Below are 20,935 nucleotides of genomic sequence, written 5' to 3'. Positions count from 1 at the left end.
GTGTTTTTGTCTGTCTTAGGAATAACTGTTATAAATCAATGTGACAAAGACCCAGAGAACAGTTGAGGATTATATTTTCTTTCCTTAAATGTTCTAGGGTTATTTCGATGTTATGTACCGTAAAGGATTTAAAGTACATTGCAAAATAGAAATTTCAGGATGACTGAACTTGGGCTCTTTTTCTGAGAATATGAGCACCATCAGATACTGACTTCTCAAACAATTCAAATATGCTATTTAATGTTCTTTCCTAAACAATGGCTGTCACTTCATGCTCCTAGTTTGAGCAGCTAATTGCAAATTGCATTAACTTCCAGCCCTCCTATCTGTATTGTTACACAATTGCTGCCACTTGAGTAATCCACTACAACTTGACAGTATTTGAACTTTGCATCTGTTACTAAATGCCATTTTCTATGTTACAGTGGTCTCTGTGAAATCCTTCTTGTCCTTTTTCTTTTCTTTCTTTCCTTCAATAATACTTAATACACAGAGTAAACATCAAGGGAGTTTGCTGAGCTGAAGCAGTCATGTTTGGATTAGATTCTTTTAAATCTCTGAAGTACGGAAAAAGGCAATAAAAACAGAATAAGTGCAATCTATTAAAAAAGTCTGCTATTATTATTTTTCTTTAGTTCTGATCTGTTTTTTGAAGCAGAATGACCAAATTTGAGTAGGTTTAAAATTTTAAATTTACAAATAACTTAAAATCCATAATGCCATGAATTTTTCTTGAGTGCTTCAAAATGGAGCTTTAGAAGGTTCCTTGGTAAAAACGTGTAAGGTATGGTCTCCAAAAAAGAGCTTGCTTACTCCCTTCTTTCTTTGTATTGTAACTAATAATACATTCAGAATATCACCAGAGGAGACCCCTTACCACATTTTTGGGTGGTTGCTCACTAACTTGTTTTTGCAATTCGTTGTGATTTAAGTTATTAATAGAGTATTTGTTCAGTATAATTACCTCGTTGTCCAGATGCGGCATTAATAAAGTAACACTAAAAGTTTTAATAAATTTTGCCTGTGCAGTTGGAAGGACAGTATCTCCTGTTCCAGCATCTGCTGTTACGTGACTCTTTGGGGAGAATGCAGTATTTCTGTGTGCCTTTCCTTAGCAATTGTAATTCCTCCTGGAAATAGCCTTATAGCTGATAATAGTAGCATTTAACTATAACCAAACTTCATGAAAAGTGGTCCAGTAAAGGATGTGGCTGTATCTGTGGCTTCACTGAGAGAAAGGCTATAACATAAGCTAACTCTTTTTATCGATGTTAAGCAGTTTGTATAGGAGCTCAACCTTAAAGCCAGTTTCAAGAAGAGCAGGCTGTTTCTTTTGCTATTTATGGAGCTTCTCCTTCAGAGTAATTCTTTTCAGGTACTATTCCCTAAGTTCAAACCAGCTTTCAGTGAGTTCAGTTACAGTGAGGATTCTGCAGGTCTGTAGAACGCGGTCTGCAATGTCAAGTCATAAAGTAAATCAGGGAAGAAATAAGAACATATAATTAATAGGCATTTGTGAAAATTTTGGCCTACCTGATGTGACCAGAACTTCATAGAGGCTTTGTTGTTCACAGCACTTTTCAAGTGCTTTAGCTGTAAGATCTAAGCTTATCTCACTCAACTTCAGGCATATGCACTCTAAAGCCCTCTAATTCTCTCTTGGAAACAGGATTGTTTTCAAGCTTCTCAGAAATTGTAATTTGAGCCATATACTTGCATATAAACAATTAAGGTTTAGTAGACTCATAAGCAACTGAAAGATATCTTACAATGATTGCTGTCATGCAGTTTGAGGCAGAGGCTACTTAATACAGAGGTGATGAAGTGCTGCACAATCCCCTTAGCTTCTGCTTATGTTGCTGATGACACCAGCAGCAAACCTATTTGAGATAAAACAGGTTGGTACAAGGTTTTGTGTTTAATGTTGAATCCAAAAAGTGGTTTTGCATGGGAGTTGGGATGGCGAGGCAGGTGGGTGTGGAGCTGCTTGCTTAACTTGGCTTTGTTGGCAGTGCTTACATGTGAGATGAGAAGATGCCAATAGGCCTGTCAGAGCCATGAGTCAGAAGGTAAAACACAAAAAAGAAAGAAGAAAACCCAACCTAAAATGTAAAGAATTTTGTTACAAGAATCAACAGGATAAGATAGTTGGTCCTTCATAATACTTTGGCCATGTTAACAGTTGCAGGTAAAGACATCTTTTAAATCTGAAGTATTCAGTCACACACAAGTTGGGCCCTTTCACATTGACAGATTGTAGAGGAGCACGACACAACAGCCTAGCAAAGATTTGGTCTGTATTTTCCAAAAAGCTTTGTAGTGCACTTCAGAACAATAAGTTCTGTTGATTCCCAGACTGTTTTCAGCTTTTGGTAGGATTTTTTGTTAAATGTCACAAATAATGCCTTAAATATATGCAGTTAGTATACGTATGCTGTACTAACCAACTGCTGTCTAACTATGCCATCTTGTGATATGCCATTGATCAGACAGTTCTGTCAATTAAAATGCCTCAGAATAAAAAAAACCCTGTGGTGTTGGTACGGAGTTTTATGTCTCTTTTATAACATCTAGGGGTGGCTGAAGGTTCTCCTTGGGTTCTGCAGGTGCTTGGTGAAATTTGGCTTTAGCTGAGATACTTCAGCATCACTTTGCTCTCAGCATCACGCTCCCAGATATCCGATATTTTTCTGTTAAGCTGTGACATGTCGCTGTGTCTCTCGATAGACAAAAACTTCCTGCAGTTTTGATTTTGGTCCCTCTTGTATGATCTTGAAGATCGGTGTAGCATTTGTTACAACATAAATTACATGCATTTATTTCAGTGATAAATTCTGTTTCAGTAGGAAGGACAACTCTTAATTTTATTCTGTATTTTTGGAAGAAACACATCTACCAGATTGTAAGCTTAATGAGCTGATCATAGAAATGTTCATCTTTGATGTAAGTCTAACAAACGCAGTTGCATTCTACTGGCAAGTTAATCTTTGCTCATGCTCTCCAAGATTTACAGAAATGATTGAAGACAGTCAGTGCAGGTTTGGTTGGTTACATACAAAAACAAAATCTAGCCCAGAATATACCAGAAACAATGATTCTGATCTGAAAAGTGGAGCTCCAGATGTACTTTTCCTCAGTGATAGCTCTGGTCAAGTAAGCCTTGTAGATAAACAAATCTCTCGAGATGCCGCTAATCTTCCTGTATTAACTAACTGGAAATATGATGGGACAGCTATGTTTTGTAACATGTGGTATGTCTCAGTGAAGTGGAAAGTGTGTCACACTCCAGTCTCTCTGCAAAAGCATGCCACAGCTGAAAAGCCAGCTTGTGCTATATTTTACACTTCAATGACACGCATGCCACAAGCCATCCAATGGAGCAATGTAATACAGCATGCTGCAGTACATAAAGGTGGGATGTTGGTTGTTGTGTGGCTTTATTTAGCTTCATGTATTTTGAAATAAAACCCAGCAAAATAAATCTAGAAAGTCTCTTCTGCTGACGAGAGTGAGTAATGCTGTTATAGGCAGAAAACACAGTAGCAGAAACATGTTGGGTACCGCTGGTGATTTAGAATGTGGGAAGAGCCATCTGCTGCCAAAACTGAAGAGTCATTTGGAGGTTGCTAAGCATTTTAATATTTGTAAGGATTCCCCTTCCCTTTGACTTTTCTCTTTCAACTGATGGTACTGATCTTGTAGTATGTATTATGATAACAGCAATATGTGGATAAAACCTACTCATAAATTTTCCTCTTCTTTTTGATGTACCACAGTCTTTCAGACCCTCAACTACAGATAGGAAGCAAAGGAGCTTCTGATTTAATTGAGCAAAAGTGGGCATCATAACTGTCAAAAGTACTCAGAATTGAAAAACTCTGTGACCTCCATCAGTTCAAATGTCTGCTCCAGGATTGTCAAAAAACCTTGTATTTTCAGACTTTTTCCCCCATACACCCTCAAGAGTGGAAACAAGTTTCCATTCCCCATTCAGCTGGGGTTTGTCTGTCATATGAACTGTGGTATGTGATTGAGAGGAACCTCGTTGTAGCAGCACCTGAATGTTCACCCGAAGTTCCAGGTGGTGGCAGTGTGCAGAACTGGAGAGGAGATGTTGATCTGCGTTGCCTTTTAGTAGGCTGGTTTTTTACTATATTGAAGTTAATGTTTTGATCTTCATTTATTTAATGCAGATCTGTCAGCTCTCTTAATAACGGGATCTTTTCCTGTGTCCTATGTGGCAGGCATTTTGCTGTATCTTTTCTGCCAACAGACCTATGGTAAACTTTGGGAATGAGGACAGCTTCTGTTCTAGAGGCTGCAGCAAGAAAAGTCTGTTCCTGTCAGTACCCAGCTAATCACAAGTTTAGTGTATGATCCTGTTCAAATCAGATAGTGGAAATGGATTGCCTTCACCTGTAGTTAAGTAGTCCATGTAGGAAGGGATAGTAGGAATCCATGTATCTGCATCATAAAATTACATGAGGTAGGTAGATAACCTGAAAATGCTGAGATGCCAAGTTCAGAGTAATGGGTACTTCATTCGGGTAACTACTGTATCACATATAAATGCTTGAAATACAATTAAAGTGTTTTTTTATGAGATAGTTTATGCTAGTTGTCTCCAGAAATGTCCTAAACATAATTATACTTGGTTTAATCTTTCAATTTTAAGCAAAAAATGTTAGGAACAATCAATCTTATATTAGCTTGGTTTTTTTAATGCATATGCAAAGCAGTGGTGTAGATCTCCCTACAGCCATCAGCCTGCTCTTAATGTTACTTCCTTCATTTGGCTGGGGAAAAAATCCACCAAAACCCCAACTTTAAGTACCTTTTATATGGACACCCATTTTATGTTCAACCTTTGTTCCTGCCTCTCTCTTTTCCCACTTTTATCTCTTAGTAGCGTAAGTATAATGTATAACTATTATATATATCTAAAATATATATAATATATATAATAGTATAACTATCACACTACATATTATATATAATATATATATCAGTATAACTATTGCATGTTTAGATTAAACTCAGAACAGGTTACAGTTTGATACATGCTTTCTATTTGATTTTAGAAGTGTATTTCTTTGGTGATAAATGTACGTATTTTGATGTCTTTAAAGAAACATGCCGTGTGTTATGCTGGAAGGTTATGTATGGAGGGTTTTTCTTACAGAAAGCTATATTAATTTCCAGATTAATTTGTTGATAATACAGGTTTTTTCCCCTGTTCTCGTATCTGGTTATTTTGTATTTATCAAGAAGATGGAACATTCTGAAACATTTCTAAGGGAAAACTTTCTGTATAGTGTTTTGTGACTTAAGAGTTACTTCTGACACCTTCTGAAAAGAAATGGCAAATCTGGAACTGCACAGTTCAGCCTAACTGCAGGTTTGGCCCCTAGTACTGTGTACGTTTAAATGTATATGAAATCCTCAGATTTGAACTTTAAAAATGGGTTGGCAACTGTTTCTCACAGGTATGAGACTTCTATGTTGTCTGCTGTTCACGCTGCCCTGTCTGGTGATGAGTCAGTATTTAATACAATGTTCGAATATCTTGCTGCATTTTTAATGCCACACATTCTCCTTCCTCAACCCCCCCCCCCCCCCCCCCCCCCCCCCGTGTTCTTTCTCTAGTGCTTTATGGGTAATAAACCTTTTTGAATTAGGACTTTTCTTCTTGTGTTTTTTTGTGAAGTGCCTTGTATGTTCATGCCGCTGTGCTAAATGCTATGTGTGTAGTATGTCCATTGTGCTCTATTGTTATGATAAGTGGATGCACTTGATCTCCTGGAGGGGACTGCTGGCCTTGCCACTTACAAGCAGCACTTGACAACTGATTCATGGGATGGTAATTAGAACAGCTTCACAGGAGTCTGTGTATCTAACACTCTCAACAGCAAATATCAGCTGGTGAACTGATAAACAAGGATAAAGCAGTGGGGAAGAAGCCAGCTTGGAAGCCAACAGAAAATAGGATCATTCTTTTTAAAATAATAATGGAAGAAACAGAGGTTTCTAATGTTCTGTAATAGAACAGAAACTGAAATATGTGTAGACAGAGAACAACGTGCCTTTTCTCCTGAAAATCAGTGAATTTCAGGTATTAAGTTAATTCATGAGCTTAGCTGTCCATATGGAGAGCCAAGACGTAAACAGCATAGCAGTTCCTCGGCATAAGATTGCTTTTGTTATTAACAGTTCTCTCTTCCAAAAGGTACACTGTTACAAATGTGTTACTAAAGGCAGGTATCTAACCATATCTCTTTAATTAAAGGGATAAAAAGTCAACAGATTATAAAAATGCGTGTGATTACCCTTGGAAAGGATCGTGTGTACAGGACTGAATAGAACATTTGAAAAACATGGATAGTAACATATGTATGAGAATAGACATGAGGAATAAGGCAGAGAATTTCCTTGCTTTACAATAAGGTTATTTTAATGTGCTATTACGATTAAGTATTCTTTGAACAGTGTTCAGAGCTGGTAATCATATGGCAAGGTAATTTACTGAGTTACGAGTTTTGCCTTTTAATGAACTTCAGCTTCTTTCAGGATCATTTTTGCTAAAGAAAAAAAGGAAATAGCTTTGACTTAAATTGATATGACTTAACATGGTTGCTTAACACATTTGTCTTCTATAATTTATACCAGAGCAGCTAATTACGATAACACATTTGCCTGTAAGCAGGAAAGGTTTATACAGTACCACTCCTTGCAGGAAGGGATTTTCGTCGAAGGATAGAGTTTATGTTGCTACAGAGATAGGAAAATGAGGTACTGACGGTTTTCCTGCCGTGGTTTACAGCGTTCAAGCCCAGCAGACCACTGTGAAGCTTCAGGTTCTCTCACAGACCACGGCTTGAGTTATGCACTGAGACAGAACCCAGTTCTTCCTGATACCATCCCGGATCCTTGTAACAGATGCTACACTGTGAAGAAATGCCTTATTTATGAAATAACAAACAAAATACTCCTGTCCTTGAAATGAAAGAAGTAGAAGGGGAAATGATTAACGCAGTTTGTAAACATTAGCATTGGGAAGATGTAGGATCAACTGGTTTGATCCTTTTCAAGAATTCTTATCAAAAGGCTTTAAAAGGAGTGGTACCTGTGTTCCCAGCTCTTTGTATCTTTGTTCTGCTTACCTGATATAACGTTGCACCAGACCTGATGTATATTAATTCACCTTTTATCTGTTTCCCTTGTTCAGAAAATCAGTGGTTCCCTTGCATATTGTACACACAGATGGTTATACCGCGTTTTGTCTAGTGGTCTTTGGCATGGTCACACACGTCCCATCCTTTTTGTCTTTCCCCACATGAGCAAACAATGTGGTTTTCCTTTGGTATGTCTTTTGCTGGTATTCAGGCCGAGACTTGTCTTTTACCTGTAACAAAATGGTTTCTGCAGAGTTGATGACTTTCTGAAAGCAGTTTTGTTCTGTGCCCATAAAACTGTGAAGGCAGTGAGGTAAGAGGGTGAGAGAGAACTTTTGTTACCAGCCTGATAGACTTGATCAGAATATTTGAGGAAGGTGCAAGAGTGAAATTTGTATCTCTTGGTATTTAACACAAACATTTCGGTGCTGTATAAATAATTTCCTCTCTTGTATTTAAAGGATTAGATTTAGTAACAAGTGTTGGAGATCGGTACAGGTTTTTCTTATTTAGAAATAAGTGCTTCCATGCTCTTTGCAATTTGTGGTACACTTAAACTGTCTCTGCTGCTTTGTATTTCACTGCTGCACACACGTTTTTGGGAAGTGTCACTTTCTCAGAAAGCTTGCTTTGCTTTTCCTGATTTTGAAGGAGTCTGTTCAGTACCATGAACTAAAGTAAGGAAATTACTTGCAGAGTTGAGCTTGCAAGCTTTGGTTGTGAAAAGTTGGGATGCAGAGAGACAGGGGTTTTAGGGGATGGTGAAAGTCTTAATGAACCTTTTCCTGTGCTGGTGTTTTAAGGAATAAAGAATGCAGTCCTTGAATTTTCTTCCTTAAAATTCTCATTCTGGTGTTCCTCCTTTGTAAAGAAGGCGAGAATACTGTGATACCAAGGAGAGCCCAGGGGACAACTGCAAATACGTGCTAGGGCTGGAAAACAAACCTCACAGCTTAAGGTTTTCACTCTCTCACAAATTAGTGCCTGGATTGCTTTGGATGGTCACAGACTTAGGCAAACGATAACAGGATGCAGTGAGCTTTTTTGTGTTGTTGACAGAGACATAAAAGCTGAAAGTGTACTAAATCTCTCTTGCAATGAGAGGTAATTTCATAAAAATAAAGTGATCTAAATGTTGGAACAGCTTACCATAAAAATAGAGGACTCATTGTTGCTTGAAGTCTTTTTAGACAAGATTAGGTTGCTTAGTAGAAAATAATTTCTTTGAGCTTCTGGGACATACTGTGCATGGCCTGGAAAGAGAAGATGATCTTTCTAGTGCTGAAATCTGTTAATCTGAGCAAACCTTCTTCAGGGGCCTTGAGGAGAACAGAATTGCCTTTGTGGTCTCAACATGCTAATAATATTACTACAAAGATCATAATCAAATCACATGCTTCAACTTTCCACTGTAAAGGTTCAGGAAGGAATTTTTTCCGATATACAATTAATGAACTCTGGACTGTGTACTCTGGTTTTGTTTTGCTTTGCTTCTCTTTCACATCCAGAGAGCGACCACGGCTAGAACAGGTTACTGGATAACCTTAACCACTGTGCTGCTATTTGGAAACTTGTGTCACTGGCAGGGTCCTCCTCATTCCTAAAAGGAAAGAGCTGTTTCTTTAACAGAACTTACTGGTAGATCTAATGCTTTGTAGAGTAGTAATTGTTAAAAGGCTTCCCAGAGTAGCTTGCTGTGTGGATCATCGGGGCATACCTTGTCCAGCCAGTTCCTTGGACTTGCTGTCACTTTTCTCTCTCCTGTTTTCTGTATGTGGCATGCTGTTCAGTGCTAGGGCGGAACTGCTTGTGAAGCATTCGAGCTAGGTAGAAGGATAAATGTCTAGATGAAACTCAATGGCCTGCAGTAAACAGGAGGCCTGGGTGATGTAACAGTTCCTTCTGCCCTGACTATGAAACAAGCTGTCTTTTGTAAGATTGATTTTGAAGCTATATTCCATTTAAGGCATCCAACAGAAATGTCTAATAATTTTATGTTTTTTTTTTCTTTAAATCCCACAGGTTGTTAAAGCTGGACCTTGTAAGAGATGGTACTAACAGGGCTTTTTGAGTATGATCTCAGTTTAAGTTTGAATATTCTTATCTATTAAAGGCACGGAGAGTAATTAAAAATAAGGCTGTTTTCTATGTTGGGTCTGCTGGGCTTAGAAAACAGTTACTGCAAATTGCATGGAAATGAATAAAGCATCACAAGAGGAATATGTTAGAATAATGAAGTGGTACCAGTGTGGCCATAGATAGAAAAGGGAGCCTGGGAATATGCAGTGCTGTAACAGACGTACATTAGTGATTAAGGTTTTTATAAACAGTGAAAGGTTTTGATTTTGAACACTAAATGGTACTTCAGAATGCACCAAAATTAAAATGGAGCTGTTTTTCTTGTGAGACAAAACTTTAAGGATTTGTCTCACAGACAAACTGTGACAAAGCAATTGCCAGATTCTTCTTAAATTCATCATTTGTTTTTATCTAAACTAGTGGAAACTGTAGGACTGTATGATCAAACTGCTTCTAACTGGGAGTACATGCCCTCTGTCCGAAGCTGGTTTAGTGACAACTGTTGAGTTTAAAGATCTCCATAACATGTGCTAGAAGGCTTGATGCTTCTCTGGCTTTAAATGTTACTAGCCTTTCCCAGGGAATGTAATGCCAGTTTGTGGATTTGTCACAGTTTTCCTATCAGTTGGTACCCCTGTGTGCAAGGACAGCAAGATTTGGCCTCCGAGGTCTGGAAGAAGCATTTTCTAGCTGCTAGGAAGCAGTGTTCTCCAGCTGCTAGTAACGAATGCCATTTTAGTCTTTAATAAAACAGTTAGCTATATTTAGCAAGACTTTCTGTAATTGTTGTCCTACCTGTTTGGTTTGTATCTATCTAGCTTCAGAAGGTAATGGGCATCATTCTGTGGAGGTCAGTAGAGATGATATTAGGCTGCTCCTGTATACTGTGCAGTAACGCACATCACTTCACAGCCCAGTCCCAGTAAATTTGAATATGAATATGTTGGATGTTGTTTAAATAACTCGCCAGATAACACCTGGAAGTATCACAAAAGGAAGAGTGATTAAATGAAAGACTTATGTCATACGTTAGATCAAATATGCTGATGAATGGGAGTGTTTTCATTATAGAAAACTATGTTGCTCTGTGCATTAGGAAGGTCAGTACACGATGGAAGAAGAATGATTTTTTTCTTAATGTGGAAACTATAAAGGAGAAAGAAAGGGATCATTACTTCAGAAAACCTGCTGCTAATATGTGCAATATTTGTCTTGAGGAAGTACAGAAAGGAACTGCCTTGTAAGTACAGAACAAGGCAGATGTAATGCAGTTCTGTGTAATTAGAGAAAGATGGAGCTCATTGTAATGCAGTTTCAACAGGCGAGAGGGACATGCAGCATACTGCAGTGTGGCACCTTAGATGAGGCTCAATGTATATATGGCAGCTGGAAATAAGCTATTTCCCTTGTTCCATCATATGAAGTCAAGTTATCAAAAAGAGTCTTCGGGTAGAAAATGCCATAGCGATTGTCTGCAGACGGCTGCCTTGCCTTTGCTAAAGGACCTCAAGGTGTCACAACTGAATCAACATTTCCTGGAGTTAGCTAATCGTTAGAACAGGTTTTTGTGACAAGCGTTAATAGGTTATTTGTAATACTGGTAGTGTTTAGAATCCCTGTGATGCTGTGTTCTGGGGAAGTGAGTTTCTTCTGTGTTTGTTAGATCAGTTTGTGTAATCTCTTGATGTGATTTCATAGATGATTTAATGCAGTTTCACCTATTTCTAGATTTTCATTCATTTTGTCAATTCATTAGCTGTTAATGGTAATTTGATGGTTGTTTTCCTACACAAATTTGCAGAGCCATTAAAAAGGACTACAGGTAATACTGTGGCAGTGTTCTATATAGCTATACACTTCCTTAAGGAAGGCTGTATCTATTCTTTTAGCAATCTTATTGTTACCTACAGTGTGTTTTGATGCCATAACTTCTGTCCTACTTTCCGGGTGACATCATGGTGTATCTCATCAAGCTTATGTATGTATGTAGAGCGAAAACCAAAGTAGGTAGATGGAGATGCTTGCTGTGATCTGTTTTTCTAAAGATCCTAGCTCTGTCTTCTGTGAAGATGGCATAAATACTCAATAGTGCACTGTATTGCCCAAACACCTTCCATCCTGGGATGATGGGTTTTTAAACGCCACAATTAACTGGAAGATGCCTCATGTAAAGAAAGCCTTGTACAGGCCCTTTTGGTCACCTTTTTCAGCAAAAGCTCTATTTCTATTTTATGCCTCTCAAACTTTGTTTTTTCTTCCTTTTTGGACTCATGAGGCTGCTTGGTGATTGATGTCCATTCTCTCTTTGCGTGGGATATTGTTCATCACATGCCAGAGTGGGGAGAGGCAGCCAGGAGGAAAGAAAACACTTGTGAGCAGGCTGAGTAAAGTCTTTCTAGGCACAGAAGGTTTTGGCCTCGTGTTGGTCTATAAGTCTTCCCCTTTTCTTCCATGTAAGAAGTGTATGTGTTTTGTACAGTATATTTGTCTCTGTATGCAAACATTTTATACCGAGCTTTTATAAACTCTGTGACTCATAGTGAGCAAATCTGTAAAGAGGTGATAGTTATGTCATGGTGCACAAGCACAGATGTAGGCAAGTGCCAGCTGTACAAGGCATCTGTTACTTTTCTTCTGGCCCTACACTGCAACAGTCAAATAGAAGATACAAGAACCTGAGTGTGTTTGGATATTTATCAATGCCCACATTTTGAAGTAATTGGTGAATTTGTGTTCATTACCTTTAAGGAAGTTATTGATATCTCTGCATTTAACAACTAGGCTACGTAAAGAAAAATAGTCTATAATCTGAGGGAGTAATTTGAAAGAATTTTATTTGCGACAGACGTAATGTTATTATCAGACCACAAACCTCAGTGTTTTCACATTCCTGTCTTAATCTCTCTCTTTCACGTAATCATCACTGGTACACTGAAATATGATCAGAGTCCTTCTCATCAGCAGGACCTTTAGTGAACCTTTAGTGAACCTTTAGTCCTTCAGATCATCAGAAGAAAAGCTTCTTAGCTAAAAGTCTCTTTGCTTCATTTTGTTCCAAATGATGGTAGTTAGCACAAGCTAAGATGGGTCTCCAGCTACTGTATTTCAGGCACATTTACTTACACTGTCTCTATGATTATCTGATGAAATGGTTATTCATGACTGTTCCTGAAACAGAGTAAGATGCAGTAATGTAAATTTCATGCAATTCAAAGGTTTTGAGAACTTCTCATTGTCAAGGGAGGCTTTTGCAAGTTTGTGGGGCTTCGTCTTGCAATCAGTGGTGGTTTTGGTGGTGGTGTGTTGTAGTTCCTGTACTGCTGGGTCTGTAGCTGAAATGTAAATGTATTTTTGATTAGAAGTGGATTATGATTTTTCATTCTCATAGGCCATGTCATTTTTAATATGTAATGTTTGATTGTATGTTTGTTTGATAATTCAGTGAGGAAGGTTGTTAAGCCCAAAGCATAAGTCAGCTTTTCTAGAGACCCTGCAAAGGGCTCCAGGATGTTTATCAATAATGACGCTTTGTCTTCCTGAACATAGCAATTTTTGTATATTTAAATGGGGCATTTTGCTTAGTGTAAATCATCCTGCTATGTGGTAACATAGGAGAATAATGAAATAATGTATGTGGTATGACTGTTACAGAAGAAGGGGAACGCTGCTTTTGATCTTGGTGGGTTTGGGTTTAAATTCTTCTTAATGAGTGAAAAGGAGTTGAGCTGCCTAGCATTAAAAGTTATATCCAGGACTCAGTCTAGTTTTTTAACTTCAAGAATGTAAAGGGAATGTTGTAATTGCATCCCATTTCCTCTGCAGTGTGGGCCATGGAACTCCCTGGATTCCCTGTTTCAAGAGGATTAGGAGTTTGGGAGTAGTTCAGTGGAGGTTGTAAAGTGTCAGAAGAAGCTGCAGTGTGCTGCAGGGCTGTGGTGGCGAGGCAGTTCTAGCTTAGCCCTGTTGCACATTTTTCATTGCGCAGTTCTTGTGCTTCTACTTCTTATCTTGCCTCCGCACTTAGACCTGTCACTGAGCCCTTTCAGTGAACTAACCAGGGGGAGAATTCCCTCTGGAGGAGAGATAAGGGACAAAGGGTAATAACCCTTTGTCTTTTCAGTTGCTTTAATAGGCTAAAATGGGTCAAAGTGGAATCCATTGCATATCAGAGGCTGGGTAAGGAACATACATGGAAACACTGCACCTGAGCTTTTGACATCACTGAAATGGAGGAGGGAAAGATAGTGCCTATTACTGCTCTTGAGTAGTGTAGGCTAATTAAGGTACTATTATGATTTAAGTGCTGTGGCAGAGAAATTTATCCTTAGATCTATGTTTGTAAACCTCATTCTGTTCTAGAAGAATTGATCTTGTTGCTAGCTGAGGAGATGTAAAGGAGGGTAGAGAAAGCCCATTCAAAAGGCTCATACTTTTAGAATGGTTGAGAAATAATGTCTTTGGAAAATAAATGAAGTTTGCAGTGTTGGAGAATCCTTGCTGCATGGGCCTCTGTTGAGCAGTGAAATGAAAATCCTTTATTCTTATTCCCTCTGCCCCTCCAGCAGGTTGAAACCATGTTCTTGAGTTGTTACTGAGGCCTGATCGACAAAGAATGTGCCATCGTGGATGTCAGCATTGTATTGTTACTTATCTAGGTACACAGCTTGTGGTGTGGAATTCATAAATTCAGTTTAATGAATGCTGTGTCTAATGACCTGAGAGTGCTCAGTTGCAAATGAGGTTTGTAGCAGCCATTAGTTTGAACAGGGTGAGAAACTTAAATAACCAGAAGGAAATGTTAAAGAGAGAAATCTTTTGTAGTCATTGGCTGTTCATTTTTCTACCTTTCCACCTTTGAAAAGATTCCCAAAGTCTGAGGAAGCGCTTGTAGGTAGGACAGAGTCTTAGGTGCCATGGGCTAGTGTGTGGTGTCCCTGCCCATGGCAGGGGGGTTGGAACTAGGATGATCTTAAGGTCCTTTCCAACCTGAAGCATCTATGATTCTGTGATTTTTGTGTCATAGTTGGTGGATAAAGCACTTAGCCAAAAAATGGAACTTTCCCAGAAATGCATCATCTGCTATCTAAAGACTTGTGATAATGCTGAGTTTGCTGCCAGCGCAGACCTTACGGAACAAGGAAGGACTACATATGTACAGACAAATGGCAATAGCCAGGAAATGTCTACTGTATTGTTTCTGCTGATGAGGTCTTAGGAACATCCCCAAATATATTTGACCATGTCTTTGTATTTATTGCAGAAAGCCCCAAACATACAGGTTATTTTTTGCTCCTGGATTGCAGAATACCATGGAATCAAAAGAAAGATAATTGAAAGAAATTTGGAGAGAGGACTTCTGAATTGGAGCTGGGTAGCATTTTGGAGTACTTCTGACCTAGTACCATACTGCTACTTGATTAATAGCACTTGAACTCAAGTTACAGGGTGTTAGCCAGTGTGGTTACTAAAAAGCATTACCATGATCAGCCAAAAGAAGGGTATGACAAAAATTATTTGAGTGACAGGATTATTACCCATAATTTTGTTGGTGCAATACATTTTAGAAAGTACATACAAGTTGTGTAGTTACCTGTATGTCCAGTCAAAAATGGAACTGCTCAACACAGGCTTCTATGGAAATAGTAATCACTATCAATTATGCTAACATAATTTTAGCTATATCTGTTTCTGTGATTTCTGTTTTGAAAAAAGGATCTGTGTACCCCTTTTACCTAAGTAATAATTTCCTGTAGGCAATAAATGTGCTTAAGGAAAGTTTATACGTACACTTTGCTGGGGTTTTCTGTGTTTTCTAGGAGCAATGAGCTTCAAATGTAGAGTGACTCGACTTGAGTCTTGCTGTTGTAAAAGTGTTTTTGAAGGGCCTTTGAAGTGCTTAAAAGGAATAAATAGCACCCTCTAGTTATTAGCCTAGGTATGTGCCTAGAAAAATGTCTGTTTTGGGAAGAATTTCAGTAGGCAGAGTGTCAAAACTTACTTCTTCTGTCATTTCTTTGGCTATTGTCTTTCTGTGCGTCTGTTGTGTATTGTTTCTGTGCTGCATCCTTATTGTATGTACCATCATCTTGAGGCATTTGAGATGAACACTTGGCATTTGTACTCCAGTTCTCCCAAAATTTCTTGAGCAGCTTGAGCAGATCCAAAAGACAAGGAAGTGTTCTGTCAGGAATTGTGTTAAACTCTGTAAAATAAAACAGATATGCGCAAGGGGAAACACCCTCTTTTACCAATACTTAGTATGTGTTTGTACAGCTGGCAATTTGTGCTCCTTCATATTCGTTGACCTAGAAGTAGCCAACGTTTTAATGCGTTCTTGGAGGGGGAAAAAGGTGTTATGGAAAAGAACTGCCACATCAAAGCCTCTCCTCAGCTTGTAAAATGGTTTCCACCACTACCTTCCTCAACCCTATCGGAACAATCAGCACTTTCTCCCTCTCGAAAGAAAGCAAGCCTTTTTATTAAGAAATGGCCTTAGACTTTTATTTATATTGAAATGATAAAAGTGACACAAAGTAGTTGAAAAGATCTATTAATTCAAACAAAAGTCCATCAGCAATGTAATGTAAATTCCATGTAATGTGTCTCTATCAAATCAAGGCATAGGATTCAGCTGTTGCACAGAGTGAAGTAAGTACTCCCTTAGGAGAGTGTTGCTCTGTGCAGTACTTTTTAAATAACTAGAATGCAGTCTAAAACTTCATGCCTGTCAACTAGCTTGGATTTTGCTCATCAGTTCTGCTGTTGCAAAGTCTTGTGACAAAGGAAACTAAGTGCTTGATGATTACTTGCATAATACAGGTTCTTGACCATTGTTGGAATGAGTTCAGTTTTAATCATACCTTCGTTTGGAAGCCTTGTATTGGCCCTTTGTGCTGCTCAGATTGTTGGATTTTTCATGTCGTGTGCTAAATAATATAGGGAGGCTGAAATAATTTTAAAAGAATTTTACAAAACATCCTTCTTCCCATGAAAATCTTGTTTCTTGTTTTCAGCACAAGCCCACCTTACTGCTGTGTGGACCTTTATTCTTTGCGGACAGGAGAGATGGTCAAGTCCATACAGTTCAAAACTCCTATTTACGATCTGCATTGCAATAAAAGGTAAGGATGTTTACTCTACATTCTTCCTGTGTTAGGGCATGGAAAATTTCAGTATGAGTACAAGTCCTGGTGTGTGTGCTCCATGACTCGTTATTGTTTTGACTGTCCTGTAAGCACAGCTTTTGTTCTCCATTTCTCAGGTAATATTTCAGTTTGAATACAACAGTATGCTTCTCCAGTGGCTTTCATTTAAGAAGCTCAAAACATTTTGCATCTGCAATCAGAGTGATATGTTTTATGTGCCTGAGTTTTTTGTATGGCAGCAGCTAGTGTGCTTGCATATATGAAGACCAAAAAAGACTATGAGCAGGTATTGAACTCATGCAGTAAGGGGAGTTAGCACTGTTGAAGATTGGGTGGGAAAAACAAACAAAAAAACCCCAAAGCCAAACATAAAACCCTCCAAAACATACAAAAAAACCCCAGCCCTGGAAGCCCCAAGAGTTTTGTTAAAGCGACATTTGGCTACCATTGTGTTCAAGGCCAGGTTGGATGGGGCAACCTGCTCTAGTCGAAGGTGTTCCTGCCTGTGGTAGAGGGTTGGAACTGGATGAGCTTTAAGGTCCCTTCCAACACAAACTAGTCTGGGATTGTATCATCTAAATCTAAACATTAATGACTGCATTGGGTCAAGTAGGAGTTACTGAAGAAAAGTAGTAGTGCTGAACCTTTAATATCACAACTTATCTAATAATGAGGGGGATATTTTGATGGTGTGAATGTTTAAAGAAGTAAAGGACGGTAGTTGTTGTTACCCCTGTCAATCTGCTTATTGCAGGATGTGGGTACGATTGCTCTATCAAAAAACAGTTTCACGGAAGTGGTTGAGTTAGTGAGAGTTATGTGCCATGAATAGGTTCCTTTAAAAGCTGCCAGAGTTCAGTACTTATCTGTGTAACTGTCCCTTGAAAACTTAAAGTTCCCTTGTGTACAGTGTGATGATAGTAAATCTTTCCAGCCTGGCCTTCTTGCAGAAGAAAAGTCCAATTGTAAAAGCAGTCAAGGCAAATCACCATTCAGAGTTTCTCCCAACTAAAATGGCTTTCCAGGTGCTAATGTTTCTTTTCCTAAGTGGTAAAAATGGAAATACTTCAAAGCTGTACAGCTGTATCCAGGGTAGCAGCTTTTCTGGAACGTATCAGATCCTGTTGTTACCCAAGGAAAGCTCGCTACTTCAAACTGAAAATGCATTAAATGTGGCCAAGTGCAGTTGTTATGGTGCAGTAATCATACTATAGACTAATGGAGTCCAAAATTTGAATTTAAAATAAAACTTGAGTTGCAGAAGAAGGGAAAACTGTCAGTTATTTATGTATTTAAAGTCTAGAGTCATGCAACTGGTAGGTTTGATTTATGCAGAAAGACAGTGCATCTTCAAAGAGTAGAAAACAAACATTTACAGGATTGGGAATTATTACTATCAAATATTCCTGAGTTTTCTATATATACATTCCATGTGCACATGCATTCACAGTCTTCCCATTATTCATTGGTTAACTTGCTTTTCGGCCTTGTGGAAGAAGTTAGAATTGATAATCATTTTGGTTTGGCTTTTTTCTCTCCTGCAGTTAAGCAATTGAAAGATCTGTCATTTAACTAAAACTACTGTGTTGTCCAAAACTAATATTAGTTTGTTCATGCAGAGTTTCTCACTTAATAATAGAGACTTATAAATCATGAGGGGTGGAGATACATCTTTCAATGAGAGAGCTACAGGCAGATAAGAAATCCTACATTAATTTCTTGTATGAGTTTTAACTTATCAGAATCCCTTTTGTTGAGTTGCATGTTCTGCCCTCTTCATTCTGCCCTCAGTAAGTTGCTCATTCTGAAAGTGTACACGTGCTTCCTGTTCGAAGTCTGCAGACTGCTGAGCATGAAAGGCTTTTGTCCAAAAACATCCCTTGATGTCTACTTTACTCACAAGAATTTGTATTTCTGCCTTGTTCCTAGAGATGCACTGATAAACAGAGCAGAGACAGCGAGACCTGGGAGAATTCGAGATACAGAACAGTGCTTATTACTTTAATCAGCTTCTGTATCAGACAGTGGCTAGTGTTAGACCAGCCTATTGAACAGGTTTCAGGGGTCATCTGGGGAGCTACAGGTGCAATCTACATTATTAGGCAAATGTGTTGGTAAAAATAATAGCAAAATCAAATAGCAGGAATAATAGCAAAATCATCTGATAGGCATGTAGATCAGTCATGCCTACCAGAGGAGCATTGGTAGAGTTTTCTAGGTGGAAATTGTGACTTAAAACTTCTTTATATATCTGAAAACATCAGCAAGCATGTGGGTAAGGTAAATAATTTGATTTTAGTGTAGTCCTACACCAAAGAGTCTTACAGGTACTGAGCTCTCATGGGATAAGAAGGAGGTATTCATGTGGCAGCACAGGTAAAAAGAGGAAAAAGAAAGGAAGAAGTTAATAGCTGGTTTTCACACTGATGGGCCCTTCACCCAAAGGTGTGTGTTGACACTGATGTGATTCATCTTTTTAAAGATTATTATTCTAATACTGTAATGTGCAATCATCATTTTCAGATAAAGCATTAGGTGTGTATTTTAGTCATTGAGAGATGCAATTAGCTTTTTTGCCACATCATATCTTTACAGTTAAGACTATTAGAACAGCATTTAATAATGCTCCAGCTTGTCAGCTGATTTAAAGATACTGTCTCATATTCTTCCCAATGAGAGAATAATCAGATTCTTAATTATGTCAGATTGCTGGATGTTCCAGATAGCTCGTAGATTTTATCGCTGTATTTGTCAGCTTTCCAGGTGTTCTTTCATTTCAGGAGTTTAAGAACTTGGTTTTGAGAAGTCATCAAGGTAGGAGAAGATGTACTCTAGTCATAAAGCCTTCAAGATGCTTCCCTTTCAAATTTGCATCTTTGGCTTCTGTTTGTGTAGACAGTACAACATTTTGTGCTTAGTTATCATGTGGCTGATGTTCTTCGTTGTAAGCAGTGATTGGGTATTTTGCAACAAAAGCGTGTGCATGTGCAAGTGAATACATAAATATGCACCTGTACTTTTGCTAATTGACACAAATTCTGCTTCTCTCCACTGTATTTGTGTGCTGGAATATATTTTTGGTATGAAAAAAAAATCCCTGCTTTTAGTAAATGAGGTGGTTTAATAAATTTGCAGTGAGATGGGCAATGGGATAATTTCAAACTTAGCTTGTGTTCTACTGATTGTTGATTTGATTATTATTTGAGTCCTTGAAAGTAATTCAGGATCCTTGCAATCCCATTCTTTGTGTTTAATGGACCTTTTACTGCAGGAGGTGTATCATAAATATGCTGTGTTGTTCTGTATCAGATCTGTGTACTTCCTGAAATGAAGGTTATGTGGTTGGGATGAGAGAGAACTCTCGATAACTGCCATGTGTTGGTAACCTGGCAGTGTATCACTGTAGAATTTATATTGATGCTTTTGAAATAATTACATTTAGATATTGAATCTTTAAACCAATGCATTTAATGTTTAAAGTACACATTCCATTTCTGTGTTTTCAGGATACTTGTTGTAGTCCTGCAAGAGAAAATTGCCGCCTTCGACAGCTGTACTTTCACCAAAAAATTCTTCGTTACAAGTACGTATCTAATTGGGTTCAGTCTTTTTGCTCTTGTGATGGAGTGAGAGAAAAGAGATGGGGTTTAAATTTTAGTTATCCTTTTTTAAGATTTCTAAATGCTCAAAGCAGGTCCCCATGACTCCAGTTGGAGCTTCAGGATATCTGTCGCTTTCAGAAACCTCCCAGATGTTACTTTGTGAACTTTTGGCTCTTTTGCATATGTATTGTTGCTGTAACAAGCTTCTTACTGGTGTGAAGAGCACCTACACAGACATCCATAGGTAGCTGAAAAATTCTTCTGGTCAATCTGCGCAAATATGTGCAAAATGCTCAGGTTTTGAGTTTCAGGTTATATGCATAAGCAGCAGTTACAAAACACGTCAATGGCAGTCTGCCTGCTTTTCCTTTTGTGTTGTTCCTTAGGCTCAGGTACATTGTTTTTTAACATGTCCTTGCTTTAGCAGGCCCCAAGGCTCAAGCAAACCAGTAGAGTGTTGTAGTGGGAAAACTATACACAGCTACTTGCCTGCAGATGCTTTCACGTGTTGAGCATGAAGCAACTGTTTGCTCAGGCTCCCCTTACCCTCTGTACCCTTCGACTTGCCTCTCAATAGGAGGTGATTGATTGTAGTGGGTAAGGTTCTCACGAAAGGCTGTTCATCTACCCTGTATGTCCCTTTGCTGCTTCAACATCTGTAACACAGTAATCAATGCATTAGTTGAGAAAAACGGCATGTTTTCTATCGCTTGTGCTCTGCTCTCTCTCAGGATTTGCTTAGGATTAGGACGTCATTTACCTGCTCCCGGGACAAGTGTGTGTTGTAATGCTGAGCAGCAAGGAAGTATTCACCCCCCCACCCCCCCCAAAGAGGAATTTATTTTTCAAGCAGTTAGTGACTTTTGTTACTGTTTATGGATTAGAATAGCCTCTTAAAATCTATAGATTACGGAGGGATCGTAGTTTACTTTAGAAA

General features: G+C 38.5%; 1 protein-coding gene across 14 annotated transcripts in view; it reads left to right on the top strand.

Annotated features, from left to right (window-relative positions):
- Nucleotides 1-20,935, top strand: part of BCAS3 (BCAS3 microtubule associated cell migration factor) — a 364,136-nt gene that overhangs the window by 36,829 nt on the left and 306,372 nt on the right. For all 14 annotated transcript variants that reach the window (XM_065694921.1, XM_065694920.1, XM_065694922.1 and 11 more), the window contains exons 8-9: nucleotides 16,265-16,372; nucleotides 19,903-19,979. In XM_065694921.1, the coding sequence (XP_065550993.1) occupies nucleotides 16,265-16,372; nucleotides 19,903-19,979 (185 nt within the window). The remainder of the gene's footprint in view (nucleotides 1-16,264; nucleotides 16,373-19,902; nucleotides 19,980-20,935) is intronic.

This window comes from Lathamus discolor, chromosome 14 (assembly GCF_037157495.1).
Source record: "Lathamus discolor isolate bLatDis1 chromosome 14, bLatDis1.hap1, whole genome shotgun sequence".
Classification (NCBI taxonomy): Eukaryota; Metazoa; Chordata; class Aves; order Psittaciformes; family Psittacidae; genus Lathamus; species Lathamus discolor.
This window is presented reverse-complemented; position numbering and strand designations above follow the sequence as displayed.